The 25,185-nt window shown below is 40.0% G+C and overlaps 1 protein-coding gene across 8 annotated transcripts in view; it reads right to left on the minus strand.

Moving 5' to 3' along the window:
• TBC1D22A (TBC1 domain family member 22A) overlaps nucleotides 1-25,185 on the minus strand; it is a 448,171-nt gene that overhangs the window by 320,993 nt on the left and 101,993 nt on the right. For all 8 annotated transcript variants that reach the window (XM_037889077.2, XM_037889078.2, XM_037889080.2 and 5 more), the window contains one exon: nucleotides 5,467-5,581. In XM_037889077.2, the coding sequence (XP_037745005.2) occupies nucleotides 5,467-5,581 (115 nt within the window). The remainder of the gene's footprint in view (nucleotides 1-5,466; nucleotides 5,582-25,185) is intronic.

Raw genomic sequence — 25,185 nt, forward strand, 5'->3', positions numbered from 1 at the left:
GCCCGCCCCTAGGAGGCGGAGGGACCTGCCAGATGCTTCCTGGGAGCTGCCCCAGGTAAGCACCTCCGAGACTCCCCACCTTTCCCCCCGGCAGGTGCCTCTGGCTCTTAGGTGTGGGGTGGGCACCCACTACGGTGGCCCACGAGACCCTCCTGCCAGGTTCTGGGGGCAGTGGTCCTGAGGGGGGGCGTCAAGGAACACGAGGGGGTTGGATGGGGCAGGAGTTCCGGGGGGCGGGGGTGGGCAACGACCCCCTCATGGGGTGAGGAGGGAACCCGTTGTTAAGATTTTGGCAGCTCATCACTGGCTCCAGGGTTAAAAACAGATCTTGGCTGTCTGGGAGAATGGATCCTCCACTTGCTTGGCTCACATTCTCCTCCTCCTCAACAATGTCCTCGTTGTTGCTACAGGTCACCCAGGGCTCCTGGGAGGTATCCACAGAGCATTTTGGGGTAGTGTTGGGATTGCCACCGAGAATCACATGCAGCTCCTCATAAAAGCAGCTTGTCTGCGGGGTAGAACCAGAATGACCGTTGGCCTCCTTTGTCTTCTGGACACTTACCGAAGCTCCTTTATTTTCACACAGCACTGCTGTGTACTCTGGTGTGACCCTTTCTCTCCCATGCACCGAGCAATCTCGGCATAGATACTAGCATTTCTTCTGATGGATCGGAGCTCTGTCTGCACAGACTCTTCTCCCCACACAGCAATAAGATCCATCACCTCCCATGTACTCCATGCTGGAGCACGTTTGCAGCCTTTAGTCTCCATGATCAGCTGTGCTGGCGAGCTCTTCCCGCTGATCGAACAGGAAATGAAAATTCAAAAGTTCCCAGGGCTTTAAAAAGTGGAGCGGCTGTTTCCTGTGCACCTGGCTGACGTTCAGTGGAGTTGAAAGCGCTCTCCAGAGCGGTGACAGCGGAGCACTGTAGACACCTCCAGGAAGCCAATTTATTCAACTTACACAACACAGTGTCTACACTATCCCCATGTCGACCCGTGGATGTCGAATCAAGCACTACGCATCTCACAAAGGTGGAGTACAGAAGTCGACTTTACAGGCCACTTAGGTCAGCAGAAGGGACTCAGTAGTGTAGACACATACATGATTAGATCAACTTAATGTGGCTTATGTCGACCTACGTTTGTAGTGTTGACCAGGCAAAGGTTTCATTTGCCAAGGAACCAAATTTAACAATTCTTAAATATACTAACACATAGACTAATCTATTAACCCTGGCTAATGGAAATAGTGCATTTCAAATTAGTGAAAATGGTAGATTATGGAGTTCATGGGGTAGTGGGGGGGCAGACAGGGCCAGCAGTAGGTGTTTTGTAACCGGGATGGAAAACATTTTTGGTTCCCCAACCACGCAATAGAGGTACAAAAAAACCCTGAGGATTGAGCACCCCCATGTGAGATAATTTGGTACCCTTAAATTTGGGCACCCAACTGGCCACCCTGATTGCCCGCCCCTAAAGCCAGCCTTGAGGCCAGCCTAAGCACCGTTGCAATGAACATGAACCAATGACAGAATCCAACATTCAATGTTAAGAATCCACCATGTGTCTCAAGCCAGCTGCCATCCATTACTCCGTTCTGACATCTTCCTCCTGCTTCTGCTGAAGACTTTTACTACTTTCACTGATCCTGAAATGGCCACAACAGTAAACAGCCCTCCAGGACAGACCTTCAACAAAAAACAAAAAAAACCACCCTCCTGTTATGCTCTCTTCTACGCTACCTATAGCCACAAGCAGTGAATTACAATAAAAATAGCTGCTGCCATCTAACTAAGGGAAGACAGTCTGGCCAACCTCAGTTCCCTTCTATACTGTAAAGGAAAGGAGCAAAGGCAAACTTTGGAGGCTGGCCTACTTATTCTCAACAGAAGGGCAGTGGCAAACAACTCAGTTTTCTCTTCCCCCCCGTGAGGGATCTCTGTCTCCACCAGATTCAACCAATGGCAATGACTCAGCAATAGGGCAGTCAATGGACTTGAAAAATTTGTGGCTGGGGTCCAACTGATGATCACAATGGATGTACTGACAGTAACTCCAGACATTCAAAAGACCAGTAGGTGTGAAGAAGAAATGAGGAACACAGAGAATATCAAAGTAGTATCCAAGTGAAATGGTACAAGACTCATCACTTTGGATATTTAAAAACAAGAGTGAATTTACACATGAGCCCAGTCCTTGCAGGGAAACTAACTGGATGACTCTCCCATTCCCAACATCTATGTTAAGTGTTCTGTTGTAAGGCCTCACTGTCTGATGTAGAGCATCAAGGGTGTGACATGGTACTCCCATACTGATATGCAGGAAGGCTTTAGCTCAGCAACCTACCTTGCTGATATATGCAAAGTGGACATCCAATATGGAAATATGTGGCGAATTAGTGAGATATAACTGTATTACATAGCCACCATTGTGTTGTTGTTGGCACATTCATTAAGTAAGTTCCTCCATTCAGTCACTTAAAATACTCTAATCGGGTGCCTTAAAGTTAGGCATCTTAACCCATATTTATTAGGGTATGTCTACACTACAAGCGCTACCATGACAGAGATGCACCAGTGCAAGAGTTCTTCCATCAATCTAGCTGCATCTACAGTGGGAGCTAGGTTGACATACATTTTAGGTGTACACCATTTTATAGGAAGCTAAACGTATAATTTAGGTGCCTAGAAAAGGAATTTAATGTGCTGGGAAACCCTGTGAAAAAGCAGAAACAGACTTCTATTTTCTAAAATATGAATAACCATCTTAACTCTCCATGATAAAGAATCATTGTGTTTGAACAATTCACAAAGTACAGACTATTTACTAATAAATGACTCACTTCAAAAACATGTTTTTGATCAAATTAAGCTACACAGATGTGAATGAACAATGCCATCACAATGGTGCATTTTCTATAAAATGTAATTAGTGTACAAAAGATGACACTAAACAACATTCCCACTTACTTATGAACTGGCAGTGATTATTTACACCTTCATTACATGAGGCCAAGTTGCTTCCAGTGGAAGAACACACAAAGAATTTAAACAAAGCGACTCAGAAGAATAACGAAAGAGCTTATCCTGGAATGTAATCCAGTAATCATAAATCACTCATGTTTAAAAGGTTTTTTTTTAATTATTCTTTCACATGTACTATTTAGTTTGCTATTTAAAGTAAATAAAATTGTACCATTTTAAAATCTGCGCAAGATTTTTTAACATCTGCAATGGAGTAAAAGATGGTGCTATACGTCTATTGATTAATCACTGCACAAGTTTTGATACTCTATCCAAATTCCAGAAATACTTTTTAACTCAAGTGTGTTATTTAGTTCTTGCAAATTTTATCCAAATAGACTTAATATACTTTTGCAATACTACGTTTTAATCTTATAAGAAATTAGTGATCAAGGAAAAAAGCATTCAGTGCTGCCAATTCTCACATCTTTATCAAGAGTGTAACGATTTTTCGTGCATTTCTTAAAGCACGACCTCTAGAAACCTAGGATTAGGTAAGAATGTCAGCTTTCATTAAAAAAAATCTAGGCCTTGGTTGTGGAGAAAAAACTTGAAAATATAACTGGAAAGCACCGTGAAGGCTCAAAAACCAGAAGGCAAATACAACAAATCTGTTGCTTATTTTTTGTTGTTGATTTTAAAATTTAATGATTTTAAACCAATCTCAATTTTAGGAAGAATGAATATTTTTAAACATTCTGGGTTAGAAATACTCAAATATATACTGGAAAAATATAGTTCACATGAATATCATATCCCTATTTAATAGGTAACAAATAGAAATGAGACTTTTAAAACGTAATTCACTGATACACACACCTTTTCACTGGCAAATCAACTTTTACTACTATTAGTTTTTTGTTGCTGTGTTGTTGTCCAGTTTTAAAAAAACAACTACAATTACTGAAACAGTCTGAAGAACTGAACTTGAACTGAAACATGTTCTTCGATCCCATCGTACTGACATTCAGGCAAATGCATTAACAATCACTAGGGTCTCACAACAAAAGTTGGTAGTAAAGACAAACTTATTTACCATATTAATTAAATGGTCTATTTAACATGGAATATCAATTCTCTAATCACATCTCATTTGAACTTCTTATTTCAATTAACAACTCTAAAGTCTACCAACAGACATCCTACTGTTCTAGGATCATTAACAACATTTTCATTATCTGTCAAACTAGGGAGTAAAAGGCAGAAACTGCAAGCACTCTCAGGAGTAGGCCTCTACCCCCACTTAACAGATGATTACGGAGTAAGCAGCAGTTGTTCTCATTAGTTGCTTAGCAATGAAAATCTTCCTATTTAACAAGAAATGAAACAAAGCAAGAGAGGTGTTTCCATGCAATAAATGGATAGTCTTTCATCCACTCAAGGGTAATCTGTCCCCCATTAAATCTAATTAATCTAGGTTAGGACATTGATGGGGTAACTCGAGGAGGAGAAAAGAAAAGATATATACACAATGTAGAACATATTATGTATATACACACATACGCATACATATATAACACCTCATAGAGCACAGAATGCTCTGCATAGTTATATATGCAACTGTGATTGTTTTCATTATCTGTATATTTGAAAAGAAATTAAGGGAAATGTAAAACAGTTTTAACTTCAAATATATTATTTTCCACTCTTTTTGTTGCTTACCCTAAATAATGACTTATATTTATTCTAAGAGTCTACACAATACACACACAAACTAGAAAATAGATTAGGAATTTAAAATGAAAAAAACCTACAATCTGAAATATGTTAGTGATTTACACAAGCATAACCCAATAGTTTATAATTAGTAGTGAACTTTTACAATAGCTTTCCCATCAGTAGTTTAGGTATAATGCATAATGGAAATTAAAATAAAATGATGGCAAAAATTATTCCTGGATATTTACATCTTTTACACAAAACCAGCCCTTATAAATACATTCTTCAGTCTTTACGATCATAATAAGGATTAAATTATAGTTAAAAGACAACAGTATAATATAGGGTATGCCCTAATTCTAAGAAGTCCAGCAGGTCTCACCCTTGCCATCTGATCCATGAGGACTCCTCCTGCATCTCCAATGGGGACAAAGGACTCTATATGGACAATGTTTCAGAACACTACAAAAGTCAATGGGTAGCTACACAAATCAGATTGCTGGATCAGGACCTTAGTTTGTAACATAAGTCTGGATACCTTAAAGTTACCATTTTAAACATGTAAATAGTTTTAGTTGTAAATAATACCCCGCCCCTATATATTTAAGGGCATCACCTGTTATATAGTTACATTTGCCAAAAATATCATCCTCTTATACACCAGATGACCGTTCATATGCTCAAATGTAATTTATTTATCCAGCTAAACTGTTATACTAAAATGCAGGTATTCTTCTGAAATCATCACCAATTTGTAATTAAGTATTGTACCAAATCTTACCTATATATTCACAAACGAAGACTACAAAAAAAGGAGTAACAAGGTCATTTATTCCCTGAACATATCCACTGGCTGGATGACGTATTGCCCAGATAAACAAAATGCGTTCAAAAATCTGAAAGAGAGTTAAAGAAACTGTGAAGCAAGGAATTTATCAAATGGTGAATACATTTTAAACATGATACTTGAAAAGCATGAAGGACAAATTTAATATCATAGACAATAACTAGTACTAAAAGTATGCATACGGAAGCATAAATGAACACTGGTATTCATAGTTAACTGTCAATGTTAATTAAGTCTCTCAGTTATTTAAAGAAAGGAATTTCAGGATATTCGCACATGTTAAAACCAACCTTGTATATAATTCAGTTATATTAGTAACTGGAAAAAAAAAGAAAGAAAAAAAACAACTTTTATCACTGGAGCTTTTAAAATAAAAGTAAGATTTCCCCCCCTTTTGGAATTTTACATCGCCTTTCCACATCACCCCAATCCCTCTCAAAGATAAATATATTACTAAGAATCATACTTTGTACTTTTCAAAACAACAAAAGGTCTATTCATACTTCTGTGATAGGTCACTGAAGATTTTTGCAATAATTCACCCCCAAGAAACCTATAGTTAAGCTTGTCTAGCACTGCCTGGCACCCTTCCAGAATACGTATGGTAGCTAAACTTAAATGTCTGAAAACTAGGAAATGTAAAGTCAAGGCAATGTCTCCCACATCACCCCCCACCTTAACTCTGCCCTCTTTGAGCAATGCCCTAACAAGTGCTTGTGAGAGACCACAGGACTGTACCCTTTCTGAGCACGTTGAAGACAGAAGAGAGCACGAAGAAGAACAGTGTGGGGAAAACTGAAACCTTTTCTTGACTAGGATATAATTTGAGTTTAGGTAGAGTTTCGCAAAAACAGGCAAGATAAGCCCGACCTACACTCAACCACTTCACCTACTTCAGACAAACCCCCTAAGACTTGCCAGATGTTCATTGTTGTCCTAAGGATTTCGTTTGCTTAAGTACCAGCTGACATTGTACATCCTTGTAACGTATGCCAAGAAAATACCAGAGCTACAATGAGCACATAGAGGGTGTAGAGAAACATGTGCATGCCAGCGTGGACGAGAAGTTCTGATGGGCAACAAAAATAAACAGCAGAACATTAGAATGGGTTAACGCACACTTATATCGCCTCTGTCTTTATGGCACACCAAGTAAAATGTCTGCCTCTAGAGATGAAAGAGGAAGCAGTTTTAGCAGCCCTGAAACTCTATAAGCTTTTAAAAACATTCCTAAATTTTAGAATCAAGATGGCCATTGTGATCATAAGACTCTGATCTCCTGCATAAATCAAGCCATAAAATAGCGAGGGTAGGGGGATTCTTCTAGTTGCATCTGCACCTCTGCCCAGATGGCAATGTGAGCTCTGGCAACTTGCTTCAACTAATGCCAGAATCAACACTGCCACATCTAGCATTGTGAGGATTACTGAGAGCACATAAAGAGGAATGATGGCTGAAAATTTTATTGGACAACACAGCACAAAAATGCAGAGAGTGTCAGATTTTGTTAGGTAAGGTTTGGCTCTGTCCCATTGCTTATTGCTAGTTCCAGGGGGCAGAGTTAAGGTTATGTGGAGGTGTGATGGAGGAAGGCATCAGTTTAGCTCTGTTTCATAGTTTTCAGAGGTTTACATTTAGCCCCCTACTCATTCTGGAAGGGCACAAGCAGCTCTAAGCATTAGCTCTGGGAGTTGTGAACTTTTCCATTCAGCTCAATGAGTGTTCTCATCCCTCCATACCCAATCTCAGAGCTTGCATGCCTGTGCTATGCACTGAATATATCCATTTTAATCTCCCCACCCAAACATGCCTGTTCCCAGTGCCCAGCCCACGCCTAGTGCTTCCCAGCAGGAACTGACTGAGCTTCTCCCAGTAGATAACCAATTCACCTGGCTGGGACCCCTACACTTGTACTCTCCTCTTTGATGTCATTTTCTACTTAGCAGTTAGACCCTCCCATATCAGCCCAGCCATCCAAGTCACCATACTGGAGTCATATCCTGGCCACTACTGCCCTCAAACTTTCCTAGGCTAGGACTTGGGAAGATTACATTGAGGGTATACCTGTGGTGTTGTGAGCTTTCCCAAAATTGCACACATCATTCAAAACAATTCCCTTGTAGCCCACACACCTAGCAATTGGTGAGTTGATGGGACTAATGTGCACATCACACAAATCTCTAGAGGAAAAGATTCAAACTTATGGTCCTTGGCCACCATGTGAATACATTATTCAGTAGGTCACTCGCAAAAGGAGTTCCTTAGGAAACAATAGCTCTCAGAGTTACACACTGTGTGTAATCAGGGGTCCTAAAGCCTTTATAATGTAATAATCTTTGAAATATTTTGAAACTGGTCCTTGAATATTGAATAGCTAAGCTCAGGGACGGTTCAGTAATATAAATTTTATGAAGGTCAGAGCCTTAGTATTTTCCTTGCCTGAATTAAAAAAGTGAGAAAATGTTTCAGATTCTTATTAGCAGCTCATTGTATGGGGTTGCATCTCAAGAACCATTTGACCAAGTGACCCCAAACATTCCCCACAAACTTTACCTGAGGCCACATTTACACTATGGGTACTACCACGGCACAGCTGCACCACTGCAACTATGCTGCTATAGCTCCATAACATAGACAATCCTGACCTCAACAGAAGGGTTGTTTTTTGTCCTGTCCTTGCAATTAATCCACCTCCCGCAGCAGCTAGGTCAACAGAAGAATTCTTCTGTAGATCTCACTATGTCTACACTGGGGATTAGGTCAGTTTAACTACAGCCCTCCAGGGTGAGAATTTTTCACACCATTGAGTGACAAGGTTAGGTTGATCTAAATTTTAAGTGTACACCAGGCCTAAGCCTCTGTTACAACATGCTAAGTTTCAAGATGATTGCCCCTATGGATGTGGATTTTAGATCATTTTGAAAGTAAAAATCAGGTCGTCATTGGGGGGCTATATCTCAATAACCCCCCACTTACCCCATCTCTGACCCTGATGAGGAACTGCAACTGTCAAAACAACCTAGGGATATGGATTTTAAAGTGCTTAAAAATATTGGCTCAAACAAAGTTCCACCCTTGAAGCAAAACTTCCAAAACAGAGACCTCTGCAGCCGCAGTCTAACCTGAAGTAGAATGCAGGTGTAGAGTAGTAATTTGCACAGCAGACACAAATCTGCAAAGGGCAAGACTTGGATTCACAGGTCCTTGGATGCTACTTGGTTTCAATATCTACAAAACATTGCTCTGAGGCATCCACTGACTGACATCAGGAAAGCCTCTATATACTCTTGCTGGCCACAGAGCAGCAATCTCACAGTATATGCACAAGTCACTTTCTCTAGTGCAGACCCTAGGTGTTTAACAATTTATACATGCAATTCAATCCTTTAAGAACAATCTAAACAGTGTTTGCTGGGTGCCAGATGCTAGCCAAAATCAAACTTGTTCAGGCAATATCAGTTTGTATGTCTTTGGGAGGAGGAATAAATGTAGACTAAAAAAGGTACAAAAATGGAGGAAACAGCTCAGATAAAATGCTCAAATGACTCCAAATTTGCACTACCAACACTGCCTCAGCAATGCACAGCAATTTAATACAGTGTGAGCATACATGTGAATTTTAGAGCACTTAGAAAGATCAAAGCCTTAACAGCTGACATTTCAGATTAACTATTGTGTGACAAGGGCAGCCCCATAATTAAGCATATTAAGTGGAAGACAGAACTACATCCTACATCTGGCTGGATGCATATGGATAATATGAGAACCAAACCAAGTCATCTGAGTTTTGAAAACAATTTTTTTTCTTTTCCATTTTCATAAAACTTGATTTCGTGATTTCATCCAGAAGCAGAAGTACCCAAAATGCTACTAGAAAGGCTATTTGATGTAAGTTTCTACTATAGTACTAATTGTGACCCTAAGAACCTCTAAATGCCAATTGGCAAAAGGTTCACTGTTCTATAACAACTTCTACTATGCCTAGCACATTGCTGTCATAATATTTATCTGTAAAGAATATTATGTGACATCTTCATAATTATTGCATTCTGTATGTACAGATGATATTTAAAAAGTCGTGTATATGTACTAAACATATGTTTTGAAACCTGAATCCCAGACAGAGCTAACAAACAGGTTTCTTCCAGACAAGAGATAAAATATGTACCTCTGTCAAATGTAAATTAATCATCATAAGACAACATCATAGAAGCCAATTTCCATATGACAACATGAGGATGTGAAATCAACATGAAGTCACCAGGCACTAGAGAAAACACATTAGGGATTTTTACTGACTCTGGGGATGAAAACAATGACTTTGGGGGAATACAAGAGGAAGGCAAAAGGACATCTTTATCCATCACTGAGGGAGCAAAAAGGACAGTGCCTTTTACATCCAACAACAGTCGATCCCAGCCATGTGGGCTGGTGACGCTAGCAGAGCAATTCTCAAACTGTGGGTCAGGATCCCAAGGTGCGTCATGAAGCCCGAGCTCCACCCCCACCTGGGTCAGCAGGGCTCGGGCTCCAGCTCTCCCCCTGGGCACATAAAATAATTTTGTCGTCAGAAGGCGGTCACGGTGCAATGAAGTTTGAGAATCCCTGTGCCGCAGCTTGCTTTAGGTGAGAAGAAAAGGAGTACTTGTGGCACCTTAGAGACTAACCAGTTTATTTGAGCATGAGCTTTCGTGAGCTACAGCTCACTTCATCGGATGCATAGCATCCGATGAAGTGAGCTGTAGCTCACGAAAGCTCATGCTCAAATAAACTGGTTAGTCTCTAAGGTGCCACAAGTACTCCTTTTCTTTTTACGAATACAGACTAACACGGCTGTTACTCTGAAACCTGTCTTTAGGTGAGAAGCTACTTTAGACAAGGATTTTAGCCTCGTAAAGCTGAATTTAGACTCTAAGAAGCCTGTTGTACTTTTCGTTTTACACGTAACCATTTCTCTTTCCATTATCCTTAATCGGTATCTCTTAAATCTTTACCTTTAACAACACTCATGATTGTTTCACTATAAATATATCTCCACAGTGTAGCGTTATAAAGGACCCAAACCTGAGTTGCACCAATCAAGCTGTACGTACACTGTTTTCTTGTGAACAGCAGACCTGGTAATTAATGTGACTGTCCAGTGACAAAGGCTGACTATTACAGGAGGATGCTTTCAGATGCGCTTGGGGATTGGCATGCACTTATTGTTAACCTGCAATACAAAGTAAGGGCTGGCAAAGCTCTGAGGAGATTGTTTGGGTGGCTAAAGACTGGCAGTATCAGGGAACAGACATGCAGTTAAGCACCAGGAAATCTCTCCTTCATTGAGACAAGAGGGTGAACAAGGTGACTCAGAGTCCTGGGCACCCCAAGACAAAGCATCGCACTAGTCACCACGGAATCCGTTCTCACAGTACTGATTAACCACATGGGAAATTTCCAGCTTGATTCCTAAACTAACAACAATCAAACTTTGGGATGCTGATCTGAAATTAAACATGGAACTTTGTGAGATATGCCCATTACCTGCCTATTTTTCCCTTGATATAAGTTAACGCATTAGTATTAAAGAGAACTATATGCATGTATCTAAAGGAGAATATTCAATCATCTTAAACATTAACTTTGAATTTCCTTGCTGTAATCACATTAAAGGAATTCAGGCCTTGAATAATTTTCAGTAGGTTTTCATCATATATAGTTTCTTTTTATATTAAATAGAATTAAAAAGAAAGAGCAAAAAAGTAAAATAAATAAATAAATAAAAATAAAAAAAATCTTGCCCCATAAAGTCCAAAGTTCCTCTGAACTACATTTTTTCATATAATCTACACATGCATGACAGACTTAAGTGTCTGAAGGAGCTTTTACAATCAAAAGCTGTCAAAACATAATTAAATATTTAACACACAGACAAATCACAGAAAGAATAGCCACCATGACTAAGAAAATTCACTTAAACCATGCCTATAACAGTTATTAAACCCTCAAATATAATGCTAATTATGAATACGTTGACCGACAACCGTAGAAGCTCTGGCAGAGGTCCTACAGTTAGGAGCGAGAGTATAATCTTGCTCCCTTTCTTATGGGCCTTGGTTGATTCTCTACTCCTCCATCCTTGGATTTTCTATTTTAGTTCCCACTTTAGTCAGCAGAACCGTCACATGACAATTTCCGGTAAAAGTAAATACATAAAACTCATGAGAAAGGAGCAAATATTCCTTGTTTACTTCCACTGAATGCCAAGGAGGTAACTTTTCCTTAATCCATAGCTTTTGACTGTGGAAATACAAATACGGACAAATAAAATCCACCATTAACAGATCCCATGGGAAGAAAGCTTGGGGGCAGAAACTCAGCCAGCAGGAACAGATACAAAAGCAACTGCAACATTCACTTTTGGAGACAGACAATGCCATTGTAACCCACACACCTTCTGGGTGTGGTGTTCTGTCCCATCTAGTGCCACTGAGACCACTTAAAGGAGTTCTTGTGGCACCTTAGAGACTAACCAATTTATTTGAGCATAGGCTTTCGTGAGCTACAGCTCACTTCATCGGATGCATAAAGTGGAAAATACAGTGAGGATGTTTTTATACACACAGACTGTGGGGGGGGGGGGGGGAAGAGAGTGAGGATGTTTTTATACACACAGACCATGAAAAAATGGGTGTTTATCACTAGAAAAGGTTTTCTTTCCCCACACCCCACTCTCCTGCTGGTAATAGCTTATCTAAAGTGATCACTCTCCTTACAATGTGTATGATAATCAAGGTGGGCCATTTCCAGCATAAATCCAGGGTTTAACAAGCACATCTGAGGAACAGTGGGGGGGGGGAATAAACAAGGGGAAATAGGCTTGAATAGAGACTGGGAGTGGTTGAGTCATTATAAAAAGTAACCTAAGTTAATTGTATCCAATTTGCAAATTAATTCCTATTCAGCAGTCTCTCGTTGGAGTCTGTTTCTGAAGTTTTTCTGTTGTAATATCGCAACTTTCATGTCTGTAATCACGTGACCAGAGAGATTGAAGCGTTCTCCAGCTGGTTTATGAATGTTATAATTCTTGACATCTGATTTGTGTCCATTTATTCTTTTATGTAGAGACTATCCAGTTTGACCAATGTACATGGCAAAGGGGCATTGCTGGCACACATCACATTGGTACATGTGCAGGTGAACCAGCCTCTGATAGTGTGGCTGATGTTATTAGGCCCTGTGATGGTGTTCCCTGAATACATATATGGGCACAGTTGGCAACGGGCTTTGTTGCAAGGATAGGTTCCTGGGTTAGTGGTTCTGTTGTGTGGTATGTGGTTGCTGGTGAGTATTTGCTTCAGGTTGAGGGGCTGTCTGTAGGCAAGGACTGGCCTGTCTCCCAAGATTTGTGAGAGTGATGGGTCGTCCTTCAGGATAAGTTGTAGATCCTTGATAATGTGTTGGAGGGATTTTAGTTGGGGGTTGAAGGTGACGACTAGTGGCGTTCTGTTATTTTCTTTGTTAGGCCTGTCCTGTAGTAGGTGACTTCTGGGAACTCTTCTGGCTCTGTCAATCTGTTTCTTCACTTCAGCAAGTGGGTATTGTAGTTGTAAGAATGCTTGATAGAGATCTTGTAGGTGTTTGTCTCTGTCTGAGGGGTTGGAGCAAATGCAGTTGTATCGCAGAGCTTGGCTGTAGAGAATGGATCGTGTGGTGTGGTCAGGGTGAAAGCTGGGAGGCATGTAGGCAGGAATAGCGGTCAGTAGGTTTCCGGTATAGGATGGTGTTTATGTGACCATCGCTTATTAGCACTGTAGTGTCCAGGAAGTGGATCTCTTGTGTGGACTGGTCCAGGCTGAGGTTGATGGTGGGATGGAAATTGTTGAAATCATGGTGGAATTCCTCAAGGGCTTCTTTTCCATGGGTCCAGATGATGAAGATGTCATCAATATAGCGCAAGTAGAGTAGGGGCGTTAGGGGACGAGAGCTGAGGAAGCGTTGTTCTAAGTCAGACATAAAAATGTTGGCATACTGTGGGGCCATGCGGGTACCCATAGCAGTGCCGCTGATTTGAAGGTATACATTGTCCCCAAATGTGAAATAGTTATGGGTGAGGACAAAGTCAAAGTTCAGCCACCAGGTTAGCCGTGACATTATCGGGGATAGTGTTCTTGACGGCTTGTAGTCCATCTTTGTGTGGAATGTTGGTGTAGAGGGCTTCTACATCCATAGTGGCCAGGATGGTGTTATCAGGAAGATCACCGATGGATTGTAGTTTCCTCAGGAAGTCAGTGGTGTCTCGAAGGTAGCTGGGAGTGCTGGTAGCATAGGGTCTGAGGAGGGAGCTTACATAGCCAGACAATCCTGCTGTCAGGGTGCCAATGCCTGAGATGATAGGACGCCCAGGATTTCCAGATTTATGGATCATGGGTAGTAGACAGAATATCCCAGGTCGGGGTTCCAGGGGTGTGTCTGTGCGGATTTGATCTTGTGCTTTTTCAGGGAGTTTTTTTAGCAAATGCTGTAGTTTCTTTTGGTAACATTCCACAAAAGATGGACTTTCACCCACTTTTAAGTTATATGTTTAATAGCCAGATCATTCTCTCTCCTTTTCATGTTATCCCAAGCTTCACGTAGCTGATGTTTACACATGCTTGCAGGCATATAACGTGAGATACTGTATGTTTGTTAGTTTGCTCTTCAATTATCATTACCACAGTGGAAATATCAAGGGGGAGGGGAGTTCCCCAGAAGTCCTTCTACCTGGTCAAAGAATTACTATTTTCTGGCAAAGAACCATGTTATTGAAAAATTTCCAGCCAGTTCTAGTAAACCCTCTTTTACATGGCCTAAAGAATTTCACACACCATCAACAAACAGTGAAAATGCCTATCCATCAAGTGCTGCCAAAGTTAAACACAAAATCAGAAAAAAAAAAATGCCTAGCCTCTTCCTGCTCTAGTAACCTCATGGGCTACTTGTAACAATAGTTGGCACAAAATCTGCAAATAGAAATGTGAATTTCAGGTGTATGGTGTCCCTCCATTTTTGTTGCAAATAGTAAGTTTAGTGTAAGAAAGAAGAATCTATAAAAGCAAAAGAAAAAAACAAATGGCTGAAAGAGTTTAAGTAATTAGAAAACGTAAACACAGATTTTCTAAATAAAAGAATAGACTGAAACAAGGTAAGCTACGTAAGGTAATATCCTTTTGAGCCACATGCCCGGAAAGGGTTAAACAACCTGCAGGATAAATGACTCACATTCAACCCTTAAAGACATATGGGGAAATAATGTTTGTGTTCTTGTATATTTACATATATATGGGTAGTGGTCAACAATGTGATCAACAGTCCCTGTCTATGCTGAATTCTTTTAATTCAGAGATCAAAAGAACATCCTAGCATTTAAATGAATTGCAAACATGGGATATCACTGTATTAATCTCTCTTTGAAATGTAAAGCAAATCATCTGTGAATGGTGGAGAAACAGGCAATTGTCTTATGTTAATTCGTATAGCTAAGTACCGGTAATGGACCTACTTCAAAGTTGCCCTAATTACCTATTGTTCCCCAGGTACTCCAACTTGTCAAAGAAGGCTTGAAATTTTATACAAGATCCTTGGGCCCCAATCCTTTTTATCTCAGATGTGCTTGAGGCTTCATACATGGGAAGCTTAAGCTATAAGGATTGAGATCCCAGTCCTAAACTGGAACGCCCCAGAATAAAATTGACTACAACCTATGGACTAAATTCTAAAAGAACTCTTTGCAACTACAAAGCTTGCCATCTCTGCTATGAATCGGAACCTCAGGAATTGAACTCATGTCTGTATGTATATTGATCTTTTAACCTATAGTTTTCTTTTTTAATAAGTTTTAGTTTAGTTATTAAGAATTGGCTTTAAGCATGTATTTGGATCTGGGAGGCAACATGTCTGATCCGTTGGGACTGGTAGAACTTTTTTGTATGATGAAATAAGATTTTCCTGAATCTTCATCATGTCTGACTTGGGTAACTAGGTGGAGGCCTGAGTCTGGGTTACTTCAAGGGAACTGTGTTTTGGACTTCTGAGTAACCAGTAAAGTAATAACAGAAGCTGTTTACTGCTGGCTTGGTATATCTAAGTATTGAAATTTCCACCAGCTTTGGGGTAGTCTGCCCCATTCTTTGCAGTACACCATAATTGAGTGACCTCGGCTGGCTCCCCCGGGCATCCAGTCACACCTTTATTGGACCAACTGTTGGTCAAAGGTGCAAGCTTTTGAGATTCACAGCCCTTCTTCAGCTCTGGGGAAGGTAACCGGAGTATCTGAGTGAAACAAAAGTTGGGACAGATTATGACAACTATGAGTGTACAGTCAGAATTGTTTTTGGTTTTCCCCCTGTATTGAATCAAGTTCTCCTAGGGTATCTGGGTGGTCCTTTCCATAATGCAATTTAGTTCTCTGTTGGAGTGACCTTGTTTAGTGAAGGTGATTTAAAGTGTGACACATACGTAGATTGCATCTTGGCAAGAGCCACTCAAATACCCAGGAAGGGAGTGGGAGAACCCACTAACTGCATACCGCTAGCTGTCACCTACCAACCCACACTGGAACCCATATGGGGTATCATCTAACAATTACAGTCCATACTGAATCTGAAATAAATCTTCCCTGAACCCCCTCGTCTGGGCTTAAAACACCACCACCACCCCCCATCACCAGAGACCAGGACACACTAACTCAGATTGACACTGAACCTTGCTAGAACAATAAAAAAAAAAATGCAGACATATCTTCGCAGCTAATATGATCAATATCACCAGGACACACTTCAAGATTCATGGGTCCTATACATGCCTATAACAACATATGGTGTACTTCATTCACTGCATCAAATGTTCCAGCAACAACTATGTGGATGAAGCCAGTCAATCACTATTCTCTCAGATGAACTCTAACAGAAAAATGATAAGACAAATTACCATGTGGGCAAATACTTTTCACAAAGTAATCACTCCATATTTGATCTCTGAGTCCCAACCATCAAAGGAAACCTGTTCAACACCTTCAAAAGGCAAGCCTTGGGACTTAAATTCATAACTCTGCTAGACACTAAAAACCATGGACTTAGAAACACTGTTATTATGTCTCATTACAACAATTTTTAACACACCCCACCTCCTATTAACCCTTAGTTACCCACTTCATTTTAAGTAGTCTCCTACAGTATGAGTGAACACTTATGGTTAATAAATCCCATTTATATTTAGCTCAGACACTCTGATTACCTTCTACAGACCTGAAAAAGAGCAGGATGAAGCTTGAAAGCTTTTAACTTCCACCACCAGAAGTTGGTCCAATAAAAGATATTACCTCATCTACCTGGTCTCTCTCATAACCTGGGATCTATGACTACACTGAAGAAAAAAAATAAATCTCAGTTACAGTACATTAACTCGTATTTAAATGAGCGTGCCATCTGCTTAAGCAACAACGTTATCTGCCAAAGGACCATCAATAGAAAAAGCCCAAAATAATTCTGCATGTGTTTAATGAGCACGCAAAAGAATCTGAAATTGCTTTTAACAATGAATCCTTACTGGTTAGCAGTGCCTATTAAAGTTCTGTTGACTTATATGATTTTCATGCTTTAGTTGGCAAAAGTGAATTAATTAAAAGTTGTATTCATTTTAACCTACAAGACATCTCTCCTCTTTACGGTAATTTCTACTAAACAATAATTATTAAAATGTTTTACTCTGGCCGTACCCACTAGTACTGAAGTTGAGTCTGTCACCATTTTCATTACACCAGCCTAATTTCAAAGGTTATAACTCAGCTCTAAAATTTCCCTCTAGACTGTGACTACTAATAATAAGCAATAGCCTAGGAACAACCTTTTTTTACATTAATTTTTTTTTTAATAAATTCACATGAAAAACTCCTTGGCCACACAAAGATAATAAGAATGCAACAAAAATTACAGACTGCCTTTTTATAACTCAAACCCCTCCACTTTTAAAAATGAAATGTTACAGACTGTTCTTTCATGCACGCAGTGCAAATTAAATAATTAATCTGTTGGAAAAACTAGACAGTAAAATGTCATATCTAGACAATATCCATTTAACACTCATGTCTCCAGCTGTGTTATTCTAAAACAGAAACCTGTGCTAACAAAACAGTTATGTTGTTACAATCTATTATGTAAATTTGTATTTAGACACTTTTTGCCCTTTGGAAAAAAACAGAAATCTAGAATAGTAAGTCAGTAATATGCCAGGCATCACAGATCACCAAATACTGTAGTACAGAGTCGTCTTTTACTTTAGACACAACAAAATACACTGAAGATGAAACTATTCCTAGGTCTTAGAGACTTCCCCTTCCCTCTGACTTTATGGCTAGAAGGGTAATCCACTGGAGAATGGAGCCCATCCATGGAGTATAAGTATGTCTCATTTCTTTACTATTTGAACTGTTACTTTCAAAGTCTTTTTGGAATATTTTACTTCCTTTGCAGTACCAAATACTGCCAAAAAAGAAAAAAAGTTACCTGAGCTCCTATCCAATTTAGCTTGGCTAAAAGTAGGGCCATATGATATATTTTGCCAAAGTAGATAAAAATATCTTAATTCAATCTCAAATTCACATTTAAAAATTGTGGTTTTAAAACAGAGGCTGAATTAATAATTGAAAAAGAAATACACACACACTGTGTAGCAGGCATCTCAGACGGAATATTGTATATAATTTACCTTCCTCTATGAAAGTTAAATTTTTAGACTAATCAAGTTAAGGTGTCCCTATAATGTTTTTCCCTAAAAATGCACATGCATATATATAAAAGGGTTGAACTATACCATTTGGGCTTTTGTAGCTCTTGGTTAAAAAACTGAATCTGTGTGTGAACTGCAACAATTAATAGTTAAATTCACCTTCATTCCTTTAAGAGGAATATTGAGTGTAATATTTTAATGATGCAGTAAAATAGTAATATTGTATACTGTAGTTTGATTGTCTGCATTACACAAAATAATTCCAAAATCTTTAGCTTTGATTCGAAACAAATCTGTGTAACAATTTACTTTTGACATGAATAGATTTTTATTTTTTTTTAACCTTCCCTTGACCCAAACACTTATGCTTGGTCCATCACAAAACTTTCTTTTCGAATAAAAACGCTTGAGAGAATAGTTTTCGGCTCTGTATTGTCATTTTTTAATGCAACAAAATCCTCAACTAATTTCGATACTTGTTCATTGTTGAATACAGTACTGAAACTGCTCTCATACATTTAATTAGTGACTATTTTTTCCTGCTACTGTTTTCCCTATTCCCTTCCTCATTCTCCTCAACTTTAATGCTGTCTTCAACACTCTACCACAAAGATAAAACTGAACTGTGCAGGAGGCAGAGCCATCTTGGGGGCCAGTTGAAGACTGTGGAACACATTCCCACGAGAAATAAGGATCAGCACAAACTTCAATACCTTGCACTCCAAGTGCAAGGCACACTTCTTTGACCTCTCCAAGACTTCTCTAATACACACAAAGCAGTGTGTACATTAAAAAACAGTACCAAAAAGCAAAACACTATGTAGCACACAACCCATGCATGACAGCCATCAGTTACATCATTTAATGCACTATTGGAAGGTACTCAGATATTACGATGATAGAACCTATACTGAATTACATCCAAGGGCTTGTCTACAGAAACATTTAATTTGCAGCAAGGTGACATGTGAATCTACCTCTCACTACCCTGCAGCAAATTAGCTCTCCATGTGGATCCTGCTGACGCGCATTAACAATCAGTTAATGCACTTTGATCTAGTCCTGTTTCAAAGCAGATTAAGTATTTAATCCTGTGTTTTGACAGTTGGCATGGTAAGATGCTTTAAAAATTAAGTTTTATTGAACCATGCAACTTATCTTTGAATGTAAGTAGAAAATTTATGCCAATGCAGTTCAAATTTGTTGAAAGCTCACAGTACTATAATATGAGGATAGAGTCAATTATTCAAAACAATTCCTCATTTGAGCTATATAACCTGAAAAAAAATAATTAAGAACTAAAAGTCAATACACTGGACTATAAACTAGCTACCACACAGTATGTACCAACACAATACCACAAATTCTAAAACTGGAAAAATATTCGTGTAAGATACCACAGCATTTGCTCTTTTTTAGATTTACATGACAATATTAATATAGTAGTGCACTTGTATAACATGAAATGATTTCCTGTTCAGTTTGTAATTTACACTTCAAGTATTACATTTGTTAGAAAATAGCGTATCAACAGTTCATCCACCTTATTAGAATGTTAATTTACATTCATCTTTATCTGGACCTCAAATCACTGAGCAGTAGATGACTTGCTGGACAGGAGGTGACTTAGTGCATAAAACTTTTTAATCTGAATTGTTTTAATTTGAATTGTTTTAAGGAGTTTTTCTTCCCCCTCCAAATCATAGTTTTCCTAAATCAAAATCTTGAAGCTAAAACAGATCTTGAACTGCTGTGTTTGACTCTAATGGCTACACTAACAATTAAGGTAATTCTATGTTTATACTGAAACAATGACAACTATTTTATGCATGTGTGACCCTGCAAACTTTCAAAACTAAGGTAGAAGAAAATACTTTCAAAACACTAAGTTTCTGATCCAGCATGTGGTATAGTTCCACTGACTTCAGTGAGACCACTTTTACATGCTTACAGTGGCACACCTACTTCAGTGTTTCACTGGATCAGGGCCTAACTCACAGGCACATTAAATTATAAGGAGAAATCCTGGACTGGCAGGGTAAAAGATTAGATAATTTTTCATACCGCAGTTTCTTCTCTGAAATAAAATGATCAAAGGGTTGCAAAACTGTAGTGGGTTAAATAAAAAAATTCCTGTAAAACCATTTACAATAAAAATATTTTCAGTATTTGATCTCAGATAAATTTGCCCTTTTCTATTCCTCTGTCTGGAAATGGTACTGCAGATACAATATAGGGATAGTTCAAATGTTTAATATTTACCTTTCTATATCCCATTGTCTATTGCATAACCTCTTGTGTATTTTTAATCTGTCCCCATCTCTTCCCCAGAAACCTTTCTTTGAGTTTTTTTTTTTTTTTTTAGTTCCTTTTCCTTCATCCCCATTGTGTTATTTAAATTCTTGCTCCTCTCCTTTTTCCTCATCCTCTGTCTTTATCCTACGGTATCTGTTTTGTTTTACTCTTCTTCTCTTCACTGAAATGAGTCGTGAGTTAAATAAAACAAGATATAGAATTGGGACTGCTCCTCTTCCCTGGGATGTCTGGTTACCCTAAACTAAAGCAGAGCTGGTAGACTGCTGATCAAGACACATAGGAGAATGGTAAAAACAGGAAGATGAAAGGTCCCCCAGACACCCTGCCAATTTCCTTCCCAGTACCCAAAACCAGAGGATCTAATGAAAACCACAGCATACTGGGAATAATACCTCAACTATAAGGTAGGGAAGGTGATGCAATACCTTAAATACTGATGGGGGTAGGGGCATGTAAGAAAGCCAACCTGCTTCTCAAACACAAACCACTCATTGGCCAGTGGGTGGCAGGAAGTGCTCAAGAAAGCTCTCCCATTTCCCAGGCAAGATCTCTGCATGTGCTCTAGGATGGGAAGGGAAGGAATAAATGGAAGGTAAAGGCACCAGTACAGGTGAGTGTGCTCCCAACTCCATTCCTTAGGACTCCAGAGATTGGCCATGTACCTGCCATTCAGATACCCACTTCCACAGAGAGAGGACATTTGACTGGGGCAGTGGGGAGGGGGATTTTGTGAACTGTAGCCAATTTGCTATCAAATGAGCCAAAGGTGGAAAAATGAATTACGAGAGAGGTAAACTCAGAAAAACGTGTCCTATTGCCAACTTTATTATAGGTGGGGCTGGTAGCACCACCTATTAAGGTTGCCCAATTCCTCCCATTACAAGTCCCTTTTCAGTTGCAAAATTTGACAAAGTTTAATCATTTGAACTGAAATTTAACACATCAGCTGTCTGCTGATGTAACAAATTTATCTGAGCATGAAGTAAGCTGTAGCTCACTAAAGCTTATGCTCAAATAAATTTGTTAGTCTCTAAGGTGTCACAAGTACTCCTTTTCTTTTTGTCTTAGCAAAGAGATCAGTTGTGTTAACACAACAGAACCTCCCTTCTCTTCCTGCAATGTCCTACCTCTTTTCACTACACACCTGCCAATTTCTACAACAAAAGAGGCAGGACCCCAATGGACAATGGCCTCCTTCACTACACAGCCCTCATTCATCTCCAAAACAGGTCCATCCTGTGAAGCAAATGAGGCACGGGTCTAAGCAGAAAAAAAAATCTCTAACTAAAGATTGTATAATACATATATACAAGGGAGAGAAATCAAAGATGCATGGGTAACCATAATTTTAGCATTTCCTTACTTTGAGCATTTAACTTTGTAATCTTAATTACGTTTTTTTAACACAAGCTTTGGTGTAACACACACACACACACACAGCAATTTTTTTTAATCTGCTGAATAACATTTTACAAGAGAAAAAGCGAAAATCTACAGAAAACCAAAATTGATATGGTGATGTTGTGTAAAAGAGAAGGTGACCATCTACACTAATGTGGTCACAAGTTTTATAAAATTGCGATAAATCTTCTAAAAAGAACGCCTTCTGAGGTATCATTGAAAAGGTTATGATCTGCTGTATGTTATTATCTCATTACCATGAATGTATTGACACTGTGCATGGAGTTATGAAACGTTGCTGTATGTTTGAGTCACAAACACATTGTGGTTTGAGAAACGCCCACAGGTTAGCTCTTTAGAAATAACAGAGGAGCTAAAAATAAGGATGTCTCTAAGTCATGCCCAAAAACACCTCAGATGACAACAGGTAGGCAGAAGTGCAAGCTAAAATGTAAAAAGAAAATGAGTACTTGTGGCACCTTAGAGACTAACGAATTTATTTGAGCATAAGCCTTCGTGAGCTACAGCTCACTTCGTCGGATGCATACTGTGGAAAGTGTAGAAGATCTTTTTATATACACACAAAGCATGAAAAAAAATACCTCCTCCCACCCCATTCTCCTGCTGGTAATAGCTTATCTAAAGTGATCACTCTCCTTACAGTGTGTATGATAATCAAGTTGGGCCATTTCCAGCACAAATCCAGGTTTTCTCACCCCCCCCCCCCACACACACACAAACCCACTCTCCTGCTGGTAACAGCATATCTAAAGTGACCACTCTCCTTACTATGTGTATGATAATCAAGGTGGGCCATTTCCAGCACAAATCCAGGGTTTAACAAGAACGTCTGGGGGGGGGGGGGGGGGGGGTTAAGGAAAAAACAAGGGGAAATAGGCTTGAATAGAGACTGGGAATGGCTAAGTCATTATGCAAGGTAACCTAAGTTAATTGTATCCAATTTGCAAATGAGTTCCAATTCAACAGTTTCTCGCTGGAGTCTGGATTTGAAGTTTTTTTGTTGTAATATAGCAACTTTCATGTCTGTAATCGCGTGACCAGAGAGATTGAAGTGTTCCCCGACTGGTTTATGAGTGTTATAATTCTTGACATCTGGTTTGTGTCCATTTATTCTTTTACGTAGAGACTGTCCAGTTTGACCAATGTACATAGCAGAGGGGCATTGCTGGCACATGATGGCATAGATCACATTGGTGGATGTGCAGGTGAACGAGCCTCTGATAGTGTGGCGGATGTTATTAGGCCCTGTGATGGTGTCCCCTGAATACATATATGGGCACAGTTGGCAACGGGCTTTCTTGCAAGGACAGGTTCCTGGGTTAGTGGTTCTGTTGTGTGGTATGTGGTTGCTGGTGAGTATTTGCTTCAGGTTGGGGGGCTGTCTGTAGGCAAGGACTGGCCTGTCTCCCAAGATTTGTGAGAGTGTTGGGTCTTCGTTCAGGATAGGTTATAGATCCTTAATAATGTGTTGGAGGGGTTTTAGTTGGGGGCTGAAGGTGACGGCTAGTGGCATTCTGTTATTTTCTTTGTTCGGCCTGTCCTGTAGTAGGTGACTTCTGGGAACTCTTCTGGCTCTATCAATCTGTTTCTTCACTTCCGCAGGTGGGTATTGTAGTTGTAAGAATGCTTGATAGAGATCTTGTAGGTGTTTGTCTCTGTCTGAGGAGTTGGAGCAAATGCGGTTGTATTTCAGAGCTTGGATGTAGATGACGGATCGTGCGGTGTGGTCAGGGTGAAAGCTGGAGGCATATAGGCAGGAATAGCGGTCAGTAGGTTTCCGGTATAGGATGGTGTTTATGTGACCATCGTTTATTAGCACTGTAGTGTCCAGGAAGTGGATCTCTTGTGTGGACTGGTCCAGGCTGAGGTTGATGGTGGGATGGAAATTGTTGAAATCGTGGTGGAATTCCTCAAGGGCTTCTTTTCCATGGGTCCAGATGATGAAGATGCCATCAATATAGTGCAAGTAGAGTAGGGGCATCAGGGGACAAGAGCTGAGGAAGCGTTGTTCTAAGTCAGACATAAAAATGTTGGCATACTGTGGGGTCATGCGGGTACCCATAGCAGTGCCGCTGATTTGAAGGTATACATTGTCCCCAAATGTGAAATAGTTATGGGTGAGGACAAAGTCACAAAGTTCAGCCACCAGGTTAGCTGTGACATTATCGGGGATAGTGTTCTTGACGGCTTGTAGTCCATCTTTGTGTGGAATGTTGGTGTAGAGGGCTTCTACATCCATAGTGGCCAGGATGGTGTTATCAGGAAGATCACCGATGGATTGTAGTTTCCTCAGGAAGTCAGTGGTGTCTCGAAGGTAGCTGGGAGTGCTGGTAGCGTAGGGCCTGAGGAGGGAGCCTACATAGCCAGACAATCCTGCTATCAGGGTGCCAATGCCTGAGATGATGGGGCGCCCAGGGTTTCCAGGTTTATGGATTTTGGCTAGTAGACAGAATATCCCAGGTCACGGTTCCAGGGGTGTGTCTGTGCGGATTTGATCTTGTGCTTTTTCAGGGAGTTTCTTGAGCAAATGCTGTAGTTTCTTTTGGTAACTCTCAGTGCGATCAGAGGGTAATGGCTTGTAGAAAGTGGTGTTGGAGAGCTGCCGAGCAGCCTCTTGTTCATATTCCGACCTATTCACGATGACAACAGCACCTCCTTTGTCAGCCTTTTTGATTATGATGTCAGAGTTGTTTCTGAGGCTGTGGATGGCATTGTGTTCTGCACGGCTGAGGTTGTGGGGCAAGTGACGCTGCTTTTCCACAATTTCAGCCCGTGCACGTCAGCGGAATCACTCTATGTAGAAGTCCAGTCTGCTGTTTCGACCTTCAGGAGGAGTCCACCTAGAATCCTTCTTTTTGTAGTGTTGGTAGGGAGGTCTCTGTGGATTAGTATGTTGTTCAGAGGTGTGTTGGAAATATTCCCGGAGACGTCGAAAATAGGATTCTAGGTCACCACAGAACTGTATCATGTTCGTGGGAGTGGAGGGACAGAAGGAGAGGCCCCGAGATAGGACAGCTGCTTCTGCTGGGCTGAGAGTATAGTTGGATAGGTTAACAATATTGCTGGGTGGGTTGAGGGAACCAGTGCTGTGGCCCCTTGTGGCATGTAGTAGTTTAGAAAGTTTAGTGTCCTTTTTCTTTTGTAGAGAAGCAAAGTGTGTGTTGTAAA

Source organism: Chelonia mydas, chromosome 1 (genome assembly GCF_015237465.2).
Source record: "Chelonia mydas isolate rCheMyd1 chromosome 1, rCheMyd1.pri.v2, whole genome shotgun sequence".
Classification (NCBI taxonomy): Eukaryota; Metazoa; Chordata; order Testudines; family Cheloniidae; genus Chelonia; species Chelonia mydas.